We start from the raw sequence: 16,997 nt of genomic DNA on the forward strand, positions 1-16,997 counted from the left end.
CACAAAAAAAGGATGTTAGATATTTCTAAAATGATAACATAGTAATAAAAAAGTTTGTCTTAAAAGCGTTCTTTTAATTAAGAAGATATCTTTGTATGTGAAGAATGAAAAGAAAAAAAAAAGAGCAATCCAATGCACGAGACTCCTGCTACTACCAATATCTTTTTCTATGAAGAACCTTAACCATAAATTTTTGTGGTCAGAATTACCTCACATATGGTTGATAGTAGTACGAAGAATTCAAATTGTCAATCTAGGAACCAATTTTGAGGCTTTCGGGTCTTAATGCATGGTCAAAGAAGGAAAACTTTGAGAGGAGAAATTTAACCATAGCAATAATTGGTAATAATGATATTGGCATAACAAGATAACATGCTCGTTGTTCAAGGAAATCTTGGCAGTAAATCAAGTAAGATGTCTAGCAACATACCACATTTTGAAGCTTTTTGACAAAAGTTTTTTGATTGATAGGCTTTTAAAATAGCGCCAAGTTTACCACAAGGAAGGGTGATGTGGTATTTTCAAAGCTTTATTTTTCCACCTTGCCAATACTAATTTTGCTAAAACATGACAATAGGGGACATTATAAGTTATATCTGCTTATCCACAATAATTCGGCTCTATCCATTGTGCCACAAGATAGATACTAATGGTAGTAAAGATAACCTTTTTGTGTGTGTGTGTGTGTGTGTGTATTTGTGTAAAGAGTAGTATATTGAGAAGCACATGTGAAGCACGCAAATGGTGAAATACATGACTTCATTAGCCACACTGCGTACATAGCTTAGACAAGGCCTTCTGAGCTAAGGAATCAGCCAATGTTGGACTCCTTAGGAATATAGGTAAAATTACAAGTGATGAAATATGAAGCCAAATGTAGGCTGTATATATATATATATATATATATATATACACACAATACGTAGGAGTGAGAGAGGGGCAACTCTTGTTGGATCCTGGGGATATGAAAAAACCTCTTTGCAGTGCAACTGTACAATGATGTTTTCCATAGTCAAAAGATACATGCAAGCAAACTACTAAAACTTTAGCTCTCATCTTCTTTTCTACCCCTAACACTTCACTGAATGACAATGCCAACAAAAATGATCATATTTAACCTCCATATCTATTCCATCATCTTCTCACTACAAAATATTGTCATACTCAAAATAGCAATTGGCATTAGTCTAATGCATCCTGCTTATTTTTGAACAATTCAAAAAGTCACTTATTTATTATTTCAAAAACTAGGAATCACATCTTTGAATATACTCCTTAACAAGCCTTGCAAACGCTGAGGACTTGATCTCTAGCAAATTTTTCGGGGAATCATATTCCAGTATAATGCCTGCTTAAGATAAGAAAACAAATCAATCTCATTAGGAAAGCACAAAAAAGGATGAGTAAGCATATTTAACAAACTCAACTAAACCATTTGATGTTGGTGTAGTAATTATAGCTACGAACCATTATCAAGGAGGAGGTCCATGTCGATATCAAGAATTGATGTTATCCTATGTGCAATTGTGATGACAGTAGACCCTATGAAGTGTTGCCTAATCGTTTGTTGAATTAGATAGTCAGTCGTAGTATCCATTGATGCAGTAGCTTCATCGAGTACTAACACTTAACACCTGCCCTAAACAGACTAGTTGTCTTTGACCCATGCTCCAATTCTCTCCATTTTCAATAACTCTGACAGCCACCACATGAAAAGGGTTAATTGTTCAAGAACTAATTTTCATGAGTTTTCTTACCCTACTTTTTGTAGGAAAAGGGGTTTTGGAGGATGATGAGGTTGGGTTGTGCATAAGAATTTAAATATATCATAAAATAAAAATTTTAAACGATTGTGCATATATGCATAGGTAAATTAATGTTGAGAAACTTTGGTATAGAGTGAAATATCAAAAGAAACTTACCAACAGAATCAAGTTTCCCTTCCTTATTTCTAACTTCATCACCAAGATGATATCTATCTAAAGCCTAAGACAAAAAAAAAAAGTCACCAATGTCAATTTATCACATTGCTTTATTATTCAATAACATACAATCGATCATTAAAGATGAGCTAAGAAAGGATGAAGAAGCAAAAAAGCGCCAAAATGGATAATAAAGCAGCAAAAACAACGCAATACCCAAGCCCAACTAAGATAATATCTTAGACCAAATTTGTCCCAAAGATGATCAAATGCATCCATTGAAACAATTTCAACATTTTAGCATAAAAGAATTAAAAACTGAACAAAAAATAAAAAATTCATATGATCACAAGAAATAAGTTCATAGAGATACTTCTCCAATTAGTTTAATTGTTATGTGTTTGTCTTGTGTGAATCATCAATAAGTAGAAAATATGTCCATCCTATCTTTGTCATTGGTAAAATATTATTCATCAAAATAATAATAAAAAATCACACCTCTCAGATTTGTTCATCAGTGTACTCTTCAAGCGGGTCAAGATTTCTTCTTAGAGTCCCCTCAAACATTGTTTGGTCTTGTGGGATGATGCTCAATTTTGACTGTAAATCATATAGGCCAATCTTGGAGATGTTGAGACCATCTATTTTAATTTGACACTTGTTGGTTCAAGAATACGAAAGAGAACTTGTACGAGAGTTGATTTGCCACTTTCAGTTCGCCCAATAATGTCAATCTTCTTTCCTCCAGGAAAAGTACATGTGAAATCTCGCAAGACAAGAGATAAATGTGGGGCATACCGGACCTACATTAACATTAAACAATCAAATCAAGAAACTTAGCATAATTCCATAAGAGCTAGAAGAACTATCAAGCAACATTAAGCTTCATAGGATATGATCCATAAACGAGGGGATTAGTAAGGAGATAAAGACTTAATGAATCGAAACTAGAGATTACCTGTAGATCTACAATATCAACTTCACCTTGTGATGGCCATTCTTGACCTGGCCTATTTTCTTCTACCAATAAAGGGGGTTCACTAGGAATGCAAGCACACTGTAGTATTCTTTCAATGGATATGATTTTATTTCCAAGACCACAAAGATCCCATATGACTCCATATATAGTGAAACCAAGCCCATATGTGATTGCCAAACCAACAACACCTTCTAGAGAGAAGAAAGCAAAATAAATTTAAAAGCATGTTTTCATGTTAGCAAATCATTCGTGGTTGCCTTAAAGGATAAATTTTATAAGATCTCAAGTTCAACATGATACCAGGAGGGATTACTCCCTTTGGCACTGAGATTAAGAAAACCAAAAAGACAGCATATGTGATGGATGCCAACATATCCATGAGAAAACATAACCACTCTATTGCACCAGAGAAATGAAATTTGGGCCGAAAATACCCATCTATCAGCTTGAAGTTTGTGTTCATAAATCTATCTTCTTGATCGAAGTACCTGATTGTAGTTGAACCTGAAATAGATTCAACAAAATGTTGTATAATTGGAGCTTGGCATACTCCAGTCAGTCGTGATAATTCTCGTGCAAAAGATATATAGTATTGCTACAAGACAAGATTCATAAAAAGAAAATTAGAAAAATGTAAAATAATGAGGAATGAATAAATAGTTAGAAAATGATAGACTTTTTTTATAGGGGATTTCCTAATGTGAATGGCGTACATTTAGATGGTTGACAGTGACACCATCATCATGAATGCAACTGTAGACAAATATTTCATTATATCTTATTTACTTCAAATATTCTCTTTGAACAATTTCTACTTTCTATTTTTTACGTTGATTGAACTATATGCATTGCTTGCAAGTTAACTATATCCTAAAATTTCTACCTCAAAATACTTAGATAAGTTTACTGAACATGAAAGTAATTGTATCCAATTTTTCATGGTATCCGTTTTATTTTTACCCCAAAATTTTAATTATTCAAATTTCAAATTCAATTAAAAACCACATATGTGTATATATCCAATTATTTGTCAAATCTAAATTTTCTAATGATTGATTGGACAATGTGACCTTTTTCATTGTCGCCAAAAGCACATGAATGTGCAATTTAATGCAAAAATGTAACGTAGTGTAGTCTAAGTACTTCACTTAAGCTAAGTGCAATGCTGTTGCATGCTTAACATAAAGCATCGTCCACACACTTCACTTAGTAAAGAAAGAGGGATTTGAAACAAAAATGGAAGAAAAAAAAAGGAGTGAAAAATAAAAATGGAAAGGAAGGAAGAAGAAGATTTTTCATTGAAAATTATCAACTAATTGAAATTGTGACAATGTTTCATATGTGGACCAACTAGATAGGCTTCTCTTCTTGACTAATCAAAATTTACCACATAGCAATTCCATTGGGGCCCAATTTTTGTTGATGTGGGCTGTCCAAATCACCACCTATCCATTTATTTATCAAATTTGAGAATTGATTGGTTGATAACTCAACTTGCAACTTTGGGTAACTTCAGCTCAACAATTGAAAATACATTGGTATAAGTCAAAACATGGCAGACCACACAATAGAGATTGGCCCACAACTTGACACATGGATAATTTGAATGAGGAACAACCATCCAATGGTCGAAGCAACCCTCCTCAAATCCCAAAATAGTTTTACCACTAAGATGAAGCTTTACAGTGGTATTAAAAATTATTTACAAATTTAAAATTAGGTATTAATTTATTTTCACAACTATTAAGTGATATTATTTAGCTAGTGAAAAATTAGAAATTATTTATCAATTTTTTTATTTATTTTACTTCTATTAATTCACCTGTTGTCCATCGACTACGCCTTTCGGCTTGATCTTGGGCCTAGACTCATCCTCCGTGGATGAACCTTGCAAAGGACCCTTAGGTTTTCGGGGCATTGGATTCTCACCAATGTTTGTGTTACTCAAGCCGACATTCTTGCTTCCGCTCATCCACACTTGCTCGCACGGGTGCTTCCTTCTAAGGCGGAATGCTCCCTTACCGATGCATTTACATCACATAGTTTCGGCAAATCGCGTAGCCCGTTCATCTTTGTCGTAAGAACGCTTGATCAGTGAGTTGTTATGCACTCTTTCAAGTAGCTGATTCTAGGCAAACCTCTTGGTTGTCTTTGCACCCCTACCTCCTTTATCACTAAGCGGTCATTTAGGGGCCTTAGCTAGTGATCCGGGTTGTTTTCCTCTCGCCGATTATATCATTTTCAGTATGGCTCCACCTGACGGAGCTACCAACAGAGATACTAGGCCATATTATATTTGATCCATACATATGTAAGAATACTTTTATGCATACGAAAAACATAAGAAAATTGTTTGAGATGCACCGTTCACGTTGATAACATTGGACTTATTGGAAGGTAACTAGGTTTATCCAAAATAGATGGGGTTGGTTGTCTATAAGAGCTAATTAACTAAGAGATCCTACTGTAAAGGAGAAGTTGTTAGGTGGAGGATTGCCAACTTTTACTGTTTGGTCCTTTCTTAAAAAAATTTGGTAAGCGAAAGACCATAGCTTTGCATTAATTTATATATAAATATGTGACTGAAAAATGGATTTATTGCATATAATCTTTATAAATTTAAGAAGAATATAAATATTCAAATCACAACTTTCATACCCAATCACATATGCATCCACCACTAACTTAATTTGGTGCAAAATAAGATAATTCATTATTCATAATTCATTATTCACTAATACAACATAAGCTTGAACCAACTAGTGTATGGCGTGTTAACCATGCGAAAAAAATGGCTGAAATAGATTTGAAATTTAATCATGAAAAATGAAAGTGGTTATAGAATTGCCTGGTACCAGATGCATGCCACAGTCATTGGAAAGAAAACTATTAACATTTGCCATGCAACATATGATATTACTGCAATTGTTCCCAAGAATTCTATGATTGAGACAAGAAGTTCTTCAGTTTGATGTGGAATAACAGTATCAACAGCCCTTTGATCTATGGACGCCTATACACAAAAATAAAGTTTATTTAAAATAAAAATATATTAGATTTTACGATGATAAAACAAGATCATTTGGATCCCAAAAGTAATTAAATACTAACCCAATTTATAATCCTTCCACTTGGAGTAGAATAAAAAAATGACATAGAAGCACGAAAAATGTTCAAATGCATTTTGTTGAAGAGCAAAGTGGTTGTCTTATACTCAGCAATTACAATGAGCATGGACCTTATAAGTACACAAAGTGAGCTTCCAAGGGTCAAAACAACATAAACGAAGATGAGAGTTGGTTCTCTAATACAAGATCTCACATCTTCTGAAGCTGGAGTAGCCAACACCATCCAATAATTACTAACTATTAAGAGAAGCTGAAAAATAACTTGTGCTAACAAAATCAATGGTACAAAAGCCCCTTTATATGCAGTGGTATTATACTTCCAATAGACTGAAGGACTGACTACATCCTTTTCTCTCTTTTCTTCTTGGACAAGTTGCCCTATTGGCCCAACTAGTTTTTCTGGTTCGTAGTTTTGGGGTTCCCTTTCCCCTTCATCTTGAGCATGTTTCTTGTCATACAATTTATTACCATCTTCCTCACCATCAATTAAATTATCTAAAGCAGCTCCATGTTCGATAGAATTAAGTTCTGCTAAAGCTTTCTTATGTGCACCTACTAACTCCATAAAGTCAACTCCCGAACTAAGAAGTTCTTCGTATTTTCCTGCTTGAGTAATCCTCCCATCTTTCATAACCTACCAAACAAGAGAAGATAAAATATCATTCTCAAACCAGGTTAATAGACGAAGTCTGGAAAGAAAGGGCATATTATCACCAAGATATGATCAGTAGTAGGAAAAAACTCTACTTCGTGAGTTACATAAGTTACTGTTTTTGAACTCAAAATTCCCAGTAAACACTCCTATAAAAAATGCACAAATGTTCACATTTATGTGCTCAAAAAGAATTTCTAGTTACTCAAAAGAGTCATATCAATATAAATTACTTTTCATATTGATAATTAACATCAATCTCTTATTTTTATGCAAGAACATACGCATTGCTTGATATCATGTGTTTATATATCTTCTATATAGTTATTATTTCACTATTCTTAAATCAATTTTAGATCAATCACAATTTCTGGTTGACAAAATTATAATGTAAATAATGTGATGTATAGTTGCAAGCCAATTTCATCAAGGAAAACTTTGGAAGTAGAACAGAAAAAAGAAGTTACCTTAAATAGATGACTCCCTGTGTGAGCATCCACTGCACTAAAAGGATCATCAAGCAGATAAATATCAGCATCATAATACAAAACACGTGCAATCTAGATTCTTTGCTTCTGCCCACCACTCAGGTTGATCCCGCTCTCTCCCATAATAGTTTGGTTTCCAAAGGCACACAATTTTAAGTCATTCTTTAATGAACATGCTTCAATGATCATATCGTATCTTTCCTTATCCATCTCCTTACCGAATAATATATTGTCGACCATTTTGCCACTCTGTATCCAAGGCGATTGTGCAACATAGGCCTTCGTTCCATTTAATTTGACATCTCCAGATACCTTTGACATTTTCCCCAATATGCAAGAAAGTAGACTTGATTTGTCTGACCCAACGGAACCACAAACAACCACTCTCATACCATGGTACACTTGAAAATTAATATCTTTCAATGTGAGATTAAGGGAATGAAGGTCCCAAGAGAAATTTCCCTTGACTATCTCAACTGTAACCCTTGTACTATTTCTTGGAAGCTTTTGTACTATATTTGGATGAAGATCATCGAGACAAAGGAATGAGGCTATCCTATCAAGAGAAACTTTAATTTGAACTTTCATCATGGATATTGTGTCTAGCAAATTATAAATAGGCACTTGCAATATTTCAAATACTGAAAGTGCAGATAGATTTTTCCCTGAATCTAGCGGAATTTCCATAAGCACATAAAACCCAAAAGTAACAATGGATACAAACGAGGGAGCACACAAGTAGACAAAGGAAGCCATGGCTGATGTATAAAGCACCTTTTTTAACCATTTTGTTTCAAAGTTTCTGAGTTCAATTATCTTATCTAAGAATTCCATCTCCCAACCCTGGATCTTGGGAATCCTCATATTCCTCAAAGCCTCAGATGTCACCTTCATCCTTTGATCATTTGAATCCATCAATTCCCCCTGAAGTTTCTCTTGTAGTATTCCCAGTGGAATATTTGTTAACATCAAAATTACAGTGGCAACAAAAGCTTCAAGTGAAGCGAGCCCAAGGTACGTATGCAAGATGAACAATGCTAGAACAACCTGAACAGGCACCCTCCAGATATCATGCAAGTACTAAGTGAAAAATCCAATCCTCTTAGCATCAACACTAAATAGATTAATAACTAGATTGGTCAAATGCTTAGTGATTTATTCCAATCCATTTCATATGGTCACCACCATAACACAATTTCATTTTGTAATTGAACTAGATTACCAAACAGTGAAAGAAAGATAGAAAAGCAATAGGAAGGAAGATTGTAAGGGGATAGATTCGAAGACGATCTCACAGCAATATATTCACAAGGGAGGACAAACTCTTTCTTCTAGCGTTCCCCACGTCCACATACAACTCTTTTTTTCAAGGGTGCAGGGGCATCTTTTCAGATTCCCCTGAAAACAAGGGTTGTGTGTAGACGGACATAGTTTTTTCTCTTCTCCCTATTAATAATGTCTAAAAGAATTTTAATTATGAGTAATGCCCTGTTTTTTGATTTATTACATAGAACATCCTGATTATAACTTATGTGCACTATTTACATTAGCTCATTTGTTAAATACACTAACTAAAATTTTGAGGTAGTTGCTACAAATTACTGCTACTAATTAATCAAGTTCAATCTGATTGTATTTAAAAATCAATCATTAATTGAGTAATTCATCAAGTGATTCATTTATATCCATTTCATTTATGACCGATAGAGATATAATTATTATATACAATAACCCCATCGTTGTAGAAGGTTCCAGAAGAGGTATGGACAGACGTAAAATGACTATTGCCGAAGTGATAAGGAAAGATATACAAACGGTAGGGTTGGATTCTAATATGACCGCAGCTAAACCTATATGGAGAACAAAGATACACCAATCAATGATACATCAAAAATGGCACCTCAGCTGTGAGATCACTCTATGGTCCATGGATTCTATGGAGAGGAATCCTATCTAAAAACATATATGCCACCGATCAATGACACGCCAAAAGTCAAGTAAGACTGAACAAGCATTTATGTAATACATTAAAGCCAGTAAAACGTACAACCACTAGTATCAAATTATTCCATGTTTCTGAAAGTTAGGGTTCCTAGAGAGAGAGGTGTTCACCTTGACGAAGAAGCTTCAAATTATTCCATGTTTCTAGATGGCGTACATTCAACTTCTTCGTTCACTTCTTCAATGAACCAAAAAAAAATTCCCTACACCTCTTCAAAGAACTTGAAACCTTGAATCGTGTCCTCTGCTGGAAGCGTAACACAAAATGGGAAGCACCTAGATGAGTTGAAGAGGAGCAGAGAGTGGGATTCTTAACTCCTGACCTCCTGAGGAATAGGAATTAATGTGGCGGTCTGTATCCTCTGGAATCCTGAGAAATAGGAAAGCGGTCGGTCCATATCCTCTGGAACGCGCGCGTTCCAAGGATTGACGAGTACGGGTCACTTGCACTTATGTGCAGATCGTTGCTTGACGCATGCCCTAATTTGAGGTCAAGGTCAGGCCACTGAAGCTCCAAGGATTCCATCTTAATTTCAATGAGTGCGACCCGGAGAAGGAGGAGAAAGAGGAGGAGGAGGTTATATGTTGTCGTGGAAATGAAGGGGAGAAAAGAAAAACGGAAACTTTATGAACTTTACAAGGAATGATCATTAGCATACAAAGCCCACAACTCACAAGTCTGCAACCAGCCGGCCAAGAATAAAGGGGTAAAATAACAACGAGGTGTTAGGGGTTAAATAGAGTCTCTCTATGGGTCCATATAATCATTGTTGGACTTGTATTTTGTAATTGGATTGGGCTGTGGATCTATTACATGTATGGGATAAAATAGTACTTGTGTGGAGATTAAGGTTTTAAAGTTTTATATGTGTTCCTTAAAAAAAAAAAAAAAAGGTTTTCTATGTGTAGTTGTGTGAGGATTAGGTTTTTAGGGTTTCCTCTGCATTATATCTACGAAGAAACTTTGTGTGAAGTGAAGAGTAGCGTAGACTCTAAAGAGTTTTCTGAATTTATAAAAAATCTTTAATTCTCTTGGGGTAAATGTAGGTATTTGTATCAAATCATGTTAGATTTCACGTGTTGCATGATATTGTTTACTGTCACAATAAGAAAAAAGAGTATATTATTGTTTGTTTCTTTGGATTTTCTCAATTGTTGTACTTGATTGTTGTGCTTAGTTTTTTCCTCGTGATTGCGCATTGTTCCCCCAACATAAGGATGGCCATGCCAATTCCTTAAAATCCAATTACATTCACAAAACCCAGTTTCTGTTCAAATACAAATATGTACTCAATACTTGATGGTTACAGTTCGAAGCAGATATCTCCTTGGCATCGATGTAATTTATTAATTATGCCTCTCTTAAGATTACTTGAGAGCAATGCCCAAATGGATACAACTCAACCCCAGGCCCGGCCCTTAAACCCTCCTCCAGGCCCTGAATACCGTCACTTCTCTCTCCGGGTGCGTATGTGCACAGAGGCACTCAAAGAGGTGAAGAAGACAGTCCATAGCCTTTTCTAAAGCTTTTGCAAGCTATTAAAATTACCTCTCTTTTTTTCTTTTCTTTTCTTTTTTTTTTTTTTTTTGGCGGGGGGGGGGGGTGGTGTGTGGTTTGGGTTGGGGGCAAGATTAACTAATGGACCCCAATGTTGCCACTCATGTTTTTCTTCTTTTTAATTCGATCTGGCAAAATTCTCATGAAAAGCTGAAAATTTCTTCGTATTGCTTGAAACCCTGCTTTCAGATCTGGTTTTAGAATCTGCTTTCATGATTTTGGAAGAAGCTAGTTCAGGGAGGAGAATGGGTTGTGTTTGAACATCAGTCAACCAGAATCTCCATTGTGACCATTTCAAAAAAGGATATTAACCAGTGATGAGAACCAATTAAAAGGTTAATAGGAGAGGTAATTAGGCCATCTCAAAATAGCAGGGTAGAAGAACCAAGAGTTCACCTTTTGAGGGGATCAGAGGGGGAACTTCAGACAGAAATTTGAGTAAATCAAGTGAAAGTTCAGAGGAGTAACAAAAAATGATATTAACTGGTAATGAGAACTGGTTAATAGATTAATAGGAGGGGTAACTTGGCAATTTCAAAAATAGGAGGGGAGAAGAAGAAGCAAGAGTTCATTTTATTGACGGAATCAGGGGGAAAACTTCAGACGGTAGAAAGAGGAAATAGTGTGAAATTTTAGGGGAGTGAGAGAAATTTTGAAGTAGCAAAGAAAGAGGAAGAATATGAGAAAAAACCTGGTTTTCAGGTAATTTTTGGTATACTGAAATTTCAGGAGAGAAAAGACGGTGAAAGTTTGCTTAATTGAGGTACATGGAAAATATCTTCTTGGGAGAGTGGGAATTTATAAAGTAGGTGCAAGGAAAACATATTACCCATAAATCTTTTTCTGGCAAATCATTGGATGGTAAGATCTCATAAAAAAAAAAAAAAAGGATGAAAATTTTGCCAATATATGTTAAAGCTGCAGTCACAAATCAATAACAATACTTCTGAGAAACTGGAAAGTGAACATGCTTGAGAACATGAGAAACAATATCCCCTTAAGGCATGAATTCAATGTCATTTTTGTAGTAATCCTAGAACTGTAACCATATCATACAGTTCATAGCAATACACACCAAGAAAATCCAGCAAGAACAAGCATCCTTATTGAAGAACCCGTACTGCGACTTGATTATTGAGACAAAAGCTTCTGTTCTTCACAAGGGCAGCATGCATTGCCTGAGTCTGTGAAGGAAAGTTCACTAGTGCCAACCTCATGGGATCTGGGAATGCTGGCCTGCAATGAAATTCAAAAGAGTTTCAGACATGCCCATAGCAAGAAACTTGTAAGCCTTGACACTTTATGCCAAATGCAAATCACTTCGAGCCAAACCTTAGAAACATCTGGATGCTCGAAGCATCAAAATCACAACCAGACAGGAAACGCTCTACATCCTCTGGAAGTGCATTGCGAGGAATTCCTTGCAGTAATGCCTGACATAAACAAATAATAATAAGACACCCATCAGTTAAAGCGTGTTGGACAGACACCCTATGGAGTGATTACAGTCCAAACAAAGGGCAATCCTTCACGTGATGCACAAGTTATCCAGAGATCAGAGTCCAGATTCTCTCATATATCATGTGTAACTTTGAATATTGCCAAACAATTATCCCTAACCATTATAAAGTACATGAGTTTGCATGTGATGTACGAGAAGATGGATTCCTAACATGGAATGAACCATTATTATTGTCCATCAGGACCACTCAAGAAATCCTACAAGTAGCAATTCCATGAATTATTTTATGCAATGTTTCTCAATTAAATGTTGTGCAAAAGAAGTTTTCAAGCACCCAACTAGTGACTAGATCAATAAGGGTTCATCTACTGACTTGTTATAGAACTATTGTTGTTCAGTACAGTTTAACCTGATTCGACTGTCAAATATGGAGCTGTTCCCACTTCAGCTTAGCAAAGGATTCAAGCACCCAAAATAAGGTTTTGAGCTTCGAGTCTTACCAATTTCTCAATATCAAGTCTTGCATGATAGTTCTACAGAGAATAGAATAGCAACAGAGGATTTGTGTAGCTGACACCAAGCAGTTAGAAACTGAATAAGGCCTAATTGAGATGAGAGTGCCAACTTTCCCATGGATATGCACATAGAATAGACTTGTTCAATTATAGACTTCAATAGCTTGAAGTCCTGAGAAGAAAATAGAAGGATAGAGATTCATTAAGTAAAATGTGTCAAATAGATGGGAACTAGTACCACCTTTTCAGTTAATCTGGTTTTGTGAAGACACGCATCAGAAGAAGACAAGGGTTGGGGGGAGTGGTTTGTGAAGACACTACATAAACATCTCTTCAGACTTTTTATCTGTGCTGGACATATCCTCAACAAGAAATTGTTTTAACACTTGAGTGATTGTATCTATTCCAGTAAAAGGGGGAAGCTCCATTGGAGATTCACCCCGATAGAGAAGCATCTTTGGAGATTCACCCTGACGGAGATCCAAATATTACAATTTTCCATTTAAATCTGTAAGGGAACTCCTAGAGATTTGTGTATTATCATATTATGAGCAGCTCTTTTGGTGACCATCTAGGATGTAGTCCATGGAGTATTATAAGTGGTGAGAGGTAGTTATTCTTTCTCTGCTATGGAAATCATTTTCCATGAGTGGGCTCCCCCTTAATGGAGTACTCCACAATCACAAAGAGAAACATTGTTGGCTTATTCCAGTCCTATAGGCATAAAAGAATCAAATACTTTGAAGTCCATTATTCAAGGTCTAAATATTTCTTTTACACTGGCATGGAACGGCATGTTTATGGAAGGACATCTATTGCTGATCATTAGCTGGCATTCTATAAGTTTAAGAGCCCCAGTGACATTCAAATGGCCAGATTTTTGGGTATTCATAGGTATATCTTGTTTCCAAGCAGTCCTCAACATTTGCCTAGATTGTGGATTCATTAGCAAGGGAAGGAGCTGCAGCAAGAATCTTTGTACATGGGACTTAAAGTATGACATGATATGATGCTGAGGCTGGGGTTTTGATGTGTTTCTTTTCTGCATGATAATTAATTATGTGTTGATCTTTTGCCTTTTTCCTGTACAGTTATTCATTCCCTTTTGGAAAAATAGAATGGCTATCTGTCAGAGAAGAGATATAGACTTGGATCGTAGGACTAGGAGAAAACAGTGACTGTATTTCACTAGGAAGTCCTTCCAAAAAAAAAGAAGAATTTTTTTTTTGAAGAGCACATATACATACATTAATATAAAAACACGACCACCACCGCTGCCCAACCTGCTGTCCCTCCCCCCCCAACCCCCCACCAAAAAAAAGAGAGAGAAACCACTCAGATAGATACATTCTAAAAGCTGGTCTACAACTTTAAATCCTAAAACAGCAGAGGAAGCTCATATCAGTAACCAGGTCTGTCGTAATTAGTGAATCACCACAAGTGAGAACAATCAACAGGTATCAAACAGGAATCCCCTATCAATCCTGGAAGGTCAACTTTCCCAAACAGGATACAAATATTTATTCATAAATTATACGTAAACACTATTCTTTGCCCAACTATTGGTCAGAGATATATACAAATCTTGTCCAACATTTATTTTTCTTTTTTGAGAGGGGGGATATTTAACGAAATATTTTATAAAAAAAAAAAAAAAAAAAACAAAAAAAAAAAAAAAGAAGAGAAGTACAATAAAAAGAAGAGCAGGGCCATGGTCAAGGAACAAATATAAGGGCAATGCATGAGCTGATAAATCTTGTCCAACTAGATTTTATTCCCAACTACAAGAACAAGTACCTCTAGTGCCACAAAAGTATAATAAACACTCACAGAATAAGGTGCCTGTTATCTCCAATGTCAAGTTAAAAAACTAACAGAAAAGTATGTAACTCAGAAAATTATCTACTTACAACTTTTCCATCGTATGATGTGAGCAACTCCCATTGGCTACGATCTGCCTGAAACCCAAGACATCAAGCTTCATCAGCACATACAAAACTTATGAACAATAAAACAGCAATATTACAAATCAAGCTTTGGAAACTCTTTAAGTTTACCTTATCCAGCCTGTACAGCCTTCCCTTCCTACCAATCAACCGGATAGCAGAGTCGTAACCAGCTCGAGAAGGAAACCGCACCATTCTGCTTGCCACAAGAAATTAAATAGAAATCTTGAATAAGCTTTTCTCACACATGCCATTGATTCCACTCATACAAAGACAAGGAAACAATAGAAACTATCCAAGAAATTTACATTCTATGTTATTAAATTTTACGAAAAGAAAATTAAGTGCATACTCTGCCATCATTTAATTAGGACACTCTTTCTTTCTATGTTTTTAGCCACTATTGTTCAATTGAAAACCAAACTCAGGGAGAACTCATTGCCTATCTAACTTGTAAGTATGCGGTTGACTTTTGCACTAAATGAATCATAAAATTCAATTAACAGACTATGAATCAGAAATCCACAGTTTAAACGTAATAAAAATAAAATGCAATGCCAACATTACACAGAACTCGGAGCATAAGCTCGGTTGTATTCGAATTTGATATCCTCTGGCGTCAAATTACACCCTTCCAACAAATTGATAATATCGGTCTTGATTGTGTTTCTTGGAGAGCCAACTAGTCTCCCAAAGACCATACCTGGATACCATAACAAACAGTAATCACACTCACAGTAATCGAAACTGACATATGAAAAGGAGAAGGATTATCTGAATAGATGACTTCTTACTTACATAGTTAATTTACGTAGAAAAATGAACACGCAAGGTTAAACCCTAACCCTAATGAAATCTACTGGTTCAGAGTAATACCGCTGCTTGAGCGCTGAAGAAAGGGGTCAATGGAAGGCTCCTTCTGCTCTTCAGTTTCACTAGAGAAATTCCTCGGCGTTTCCCGTAGAATAACCTGAAGGCCTTGTTGATTTGGTTTACCATTACGAAGCGAAGCGCTCAATCTCAACACATTTCTACCCAACAGATTCATTTTCTTGTTCCTCTGCCCTGATCCGATCAGGAAAGAATAACTCTGCAAAATCCACTCTACGCAAATGAAACAAGCGAGGACTGACTAAATTCCGCTGCGAGGTTTAGGGCTTTAGGCTTTTGTAGGCCTGGGCTTGGTGCTGCTTCTGGGCCTCGGCTTGGTCTCGAGTCTTTTTCTTCTTTTTTTTTTTTTTTCTGGGAATGTTCTCCAGATAGATGATTCTTGCTCAACGTGCTAGCTTCCAATCTCTGCCTGGTTAAAAGCTTACAGATAATATTTTTTTTTTTACTGTGCTACTTTTGCCATTTAAGATAAACTATTTTTAATTTTTTTAAATTAGACTTAAATGAATCTTGTTTGAAATTGAAATTTCTTATAGCTTCCTATTAATTATTGAACGGATTCGAATAGTTCTGAAAATTGTTTTTTTTTTTTATACAAATTTCCTAAAATAGATATGAACACGAGTTGAATATGGATTTTCAACCATTCATTTATATTCTAAAATAAAGCAACAACCTTCATCTTCTTAATATTCCTGATGTCATAACCATTGGGCTCATCAAGAATTCCCTATGAACTGATCAATAAAACTTCCATTTTCATACATAAGAAAATAAGAAGTTAAGAAAAAAAAAGAAAAGTTTATGAACTGAGTTGCAGATTGGGCTAGGATTTAAGGACGGCCTAATCCAAACTTTGAAGGCCCAATTCAGAGTGGCTGTTATAGTGGTTCACGCCCATAAGCTGTTCGACCTTTTTCCTAAGGCTCCGTTTAGTTGCAATGGAAATTTAAGGAGAAGAGAAGTGAAATTTTCATACTTTAAAAAGAAATGTTTATAGTCATTACCCATATAATTATTTAAACTGCTTCATTTTTTTAGCCATATTATTTAGTAATAATGTATTTTACATGTAATTTTTATTTTACATATTATAGCAAAGGGTTTTGGATGCAACGTAAAGTAAAATTTTATAATCAAATATGAAAATATTTGAAATTAATGTTATGATCACATGAGTAATGATTAAATATATTTATCTTTTAAGTATGAAAATTTCACTTCCCTTCCCTTCTATTCCCCTTACAACCAAACATAACCTAAGGCCCATTTATTTAAAAGGGAGCTTGGGTTGGCAGAGTTGTTTGGGTGGGATCCATATGTTAGTGGGGTGACCAACGGGGTGGAAAAAGTGAGGAATTCTTCACTTTTCTTCACTTTCCCAATTTTATCTCTACGTTTGTTACTTGGGGTGGGATTGTTGTGGAGAATAGGAATAGTGAAGGCGGAGAAAGA

General features: G+C 35.5%; 1 protein-coding gene and 1 long non-coding RNA gene across 2 annotated transcripts; both read right to left on the reverse strand.

Annotated features, from left to right (window-relative positions):
* Nucleotides 1-6,156: 6,156 nt before the first annotated feature.
* On the reverse strand, nucleotides 6,157-10,049 carry LOC122086246. The gene is made up of 2 exons (XR_006142365.1): nucleotides 9,282-10,049; nucleotides 6,157-6,663 (listed from the first exon to the last, which is right to left on the reverse strand). It is a non-coding gene; the product is annotated as an uncharacterized LOC122086246 (long non-coding RNA).
* Nucleotides 10,050-11,600: 1,551 nt separating this feature from the next.
* On the reverse strand, nucleotides 11,601-15,863 carry LOC122086013. Its single transcript, XM_042654676.1, has 6 exons — nucleotides 15,528-15,863; nucleotides 15,219-15,354; nucleotides 14,763-14,847; nucleotides 14,616-14,663; nucleotides 12,061-12,161; nucleotides 11,601-11,964 (listed from the first exon to the last, which is right to left on the reverse strand). Exons 1-6 carry the CDS (start codon nucleotides 15,697-15,699, stop codon nucleotides 11,832-11,834), a joined length of 675 nt encoding a protein of 224 aa, XP_042510610.1. The 5' UTR covers nucleotides 15,700-15,863; the 3' UTR covers nucleotides 11,601-11,831.
* Between the last annotated feature and the right edge of the window lie 1,134 nt (nucleotides 15,864-16,997).

Source organism: Macadamia integrifolia, chromosome 8 (genome assembly GCF_013358625.1).
Source record: "Macadamia integrifolia cultivar HAES 741 chromosome 8, SCU_Mint_v3, whole genome shotgun sequence".
Lineage (NCBI taxonomy): Eukaryota > Viridiplantae > Streptophyta > Magnoliopsida > Proteales > Proteaceae > Macadamia > Macadamia integrifolia.

Excerpts from the sequence above, each read along its gene's own strand:
- LOC122086013 (XM_042654676.1), bottom strand. The coding sequence starts at position 15,699 with ATGAATCTGTTGGGTAGAAATGTGTTGAGATTGAGCGCTTCGCTTCGT. Across the intron at positions 12,162-14,615 it reads CATCATACGATGGAAAAGTT|GCATTACTGCAAGGAATTCC; the intron begins GTAAGTAGATAA and ends TGTTTATGTCAG. Across the intron at positions 11,965-12,060 it reads AGCATCCAGATGTTTCTAAG|GCCAGCATTCCCAGATCCCA; the intron begins GTTTGGCTCGAA and ends ATTTCATTGCAG.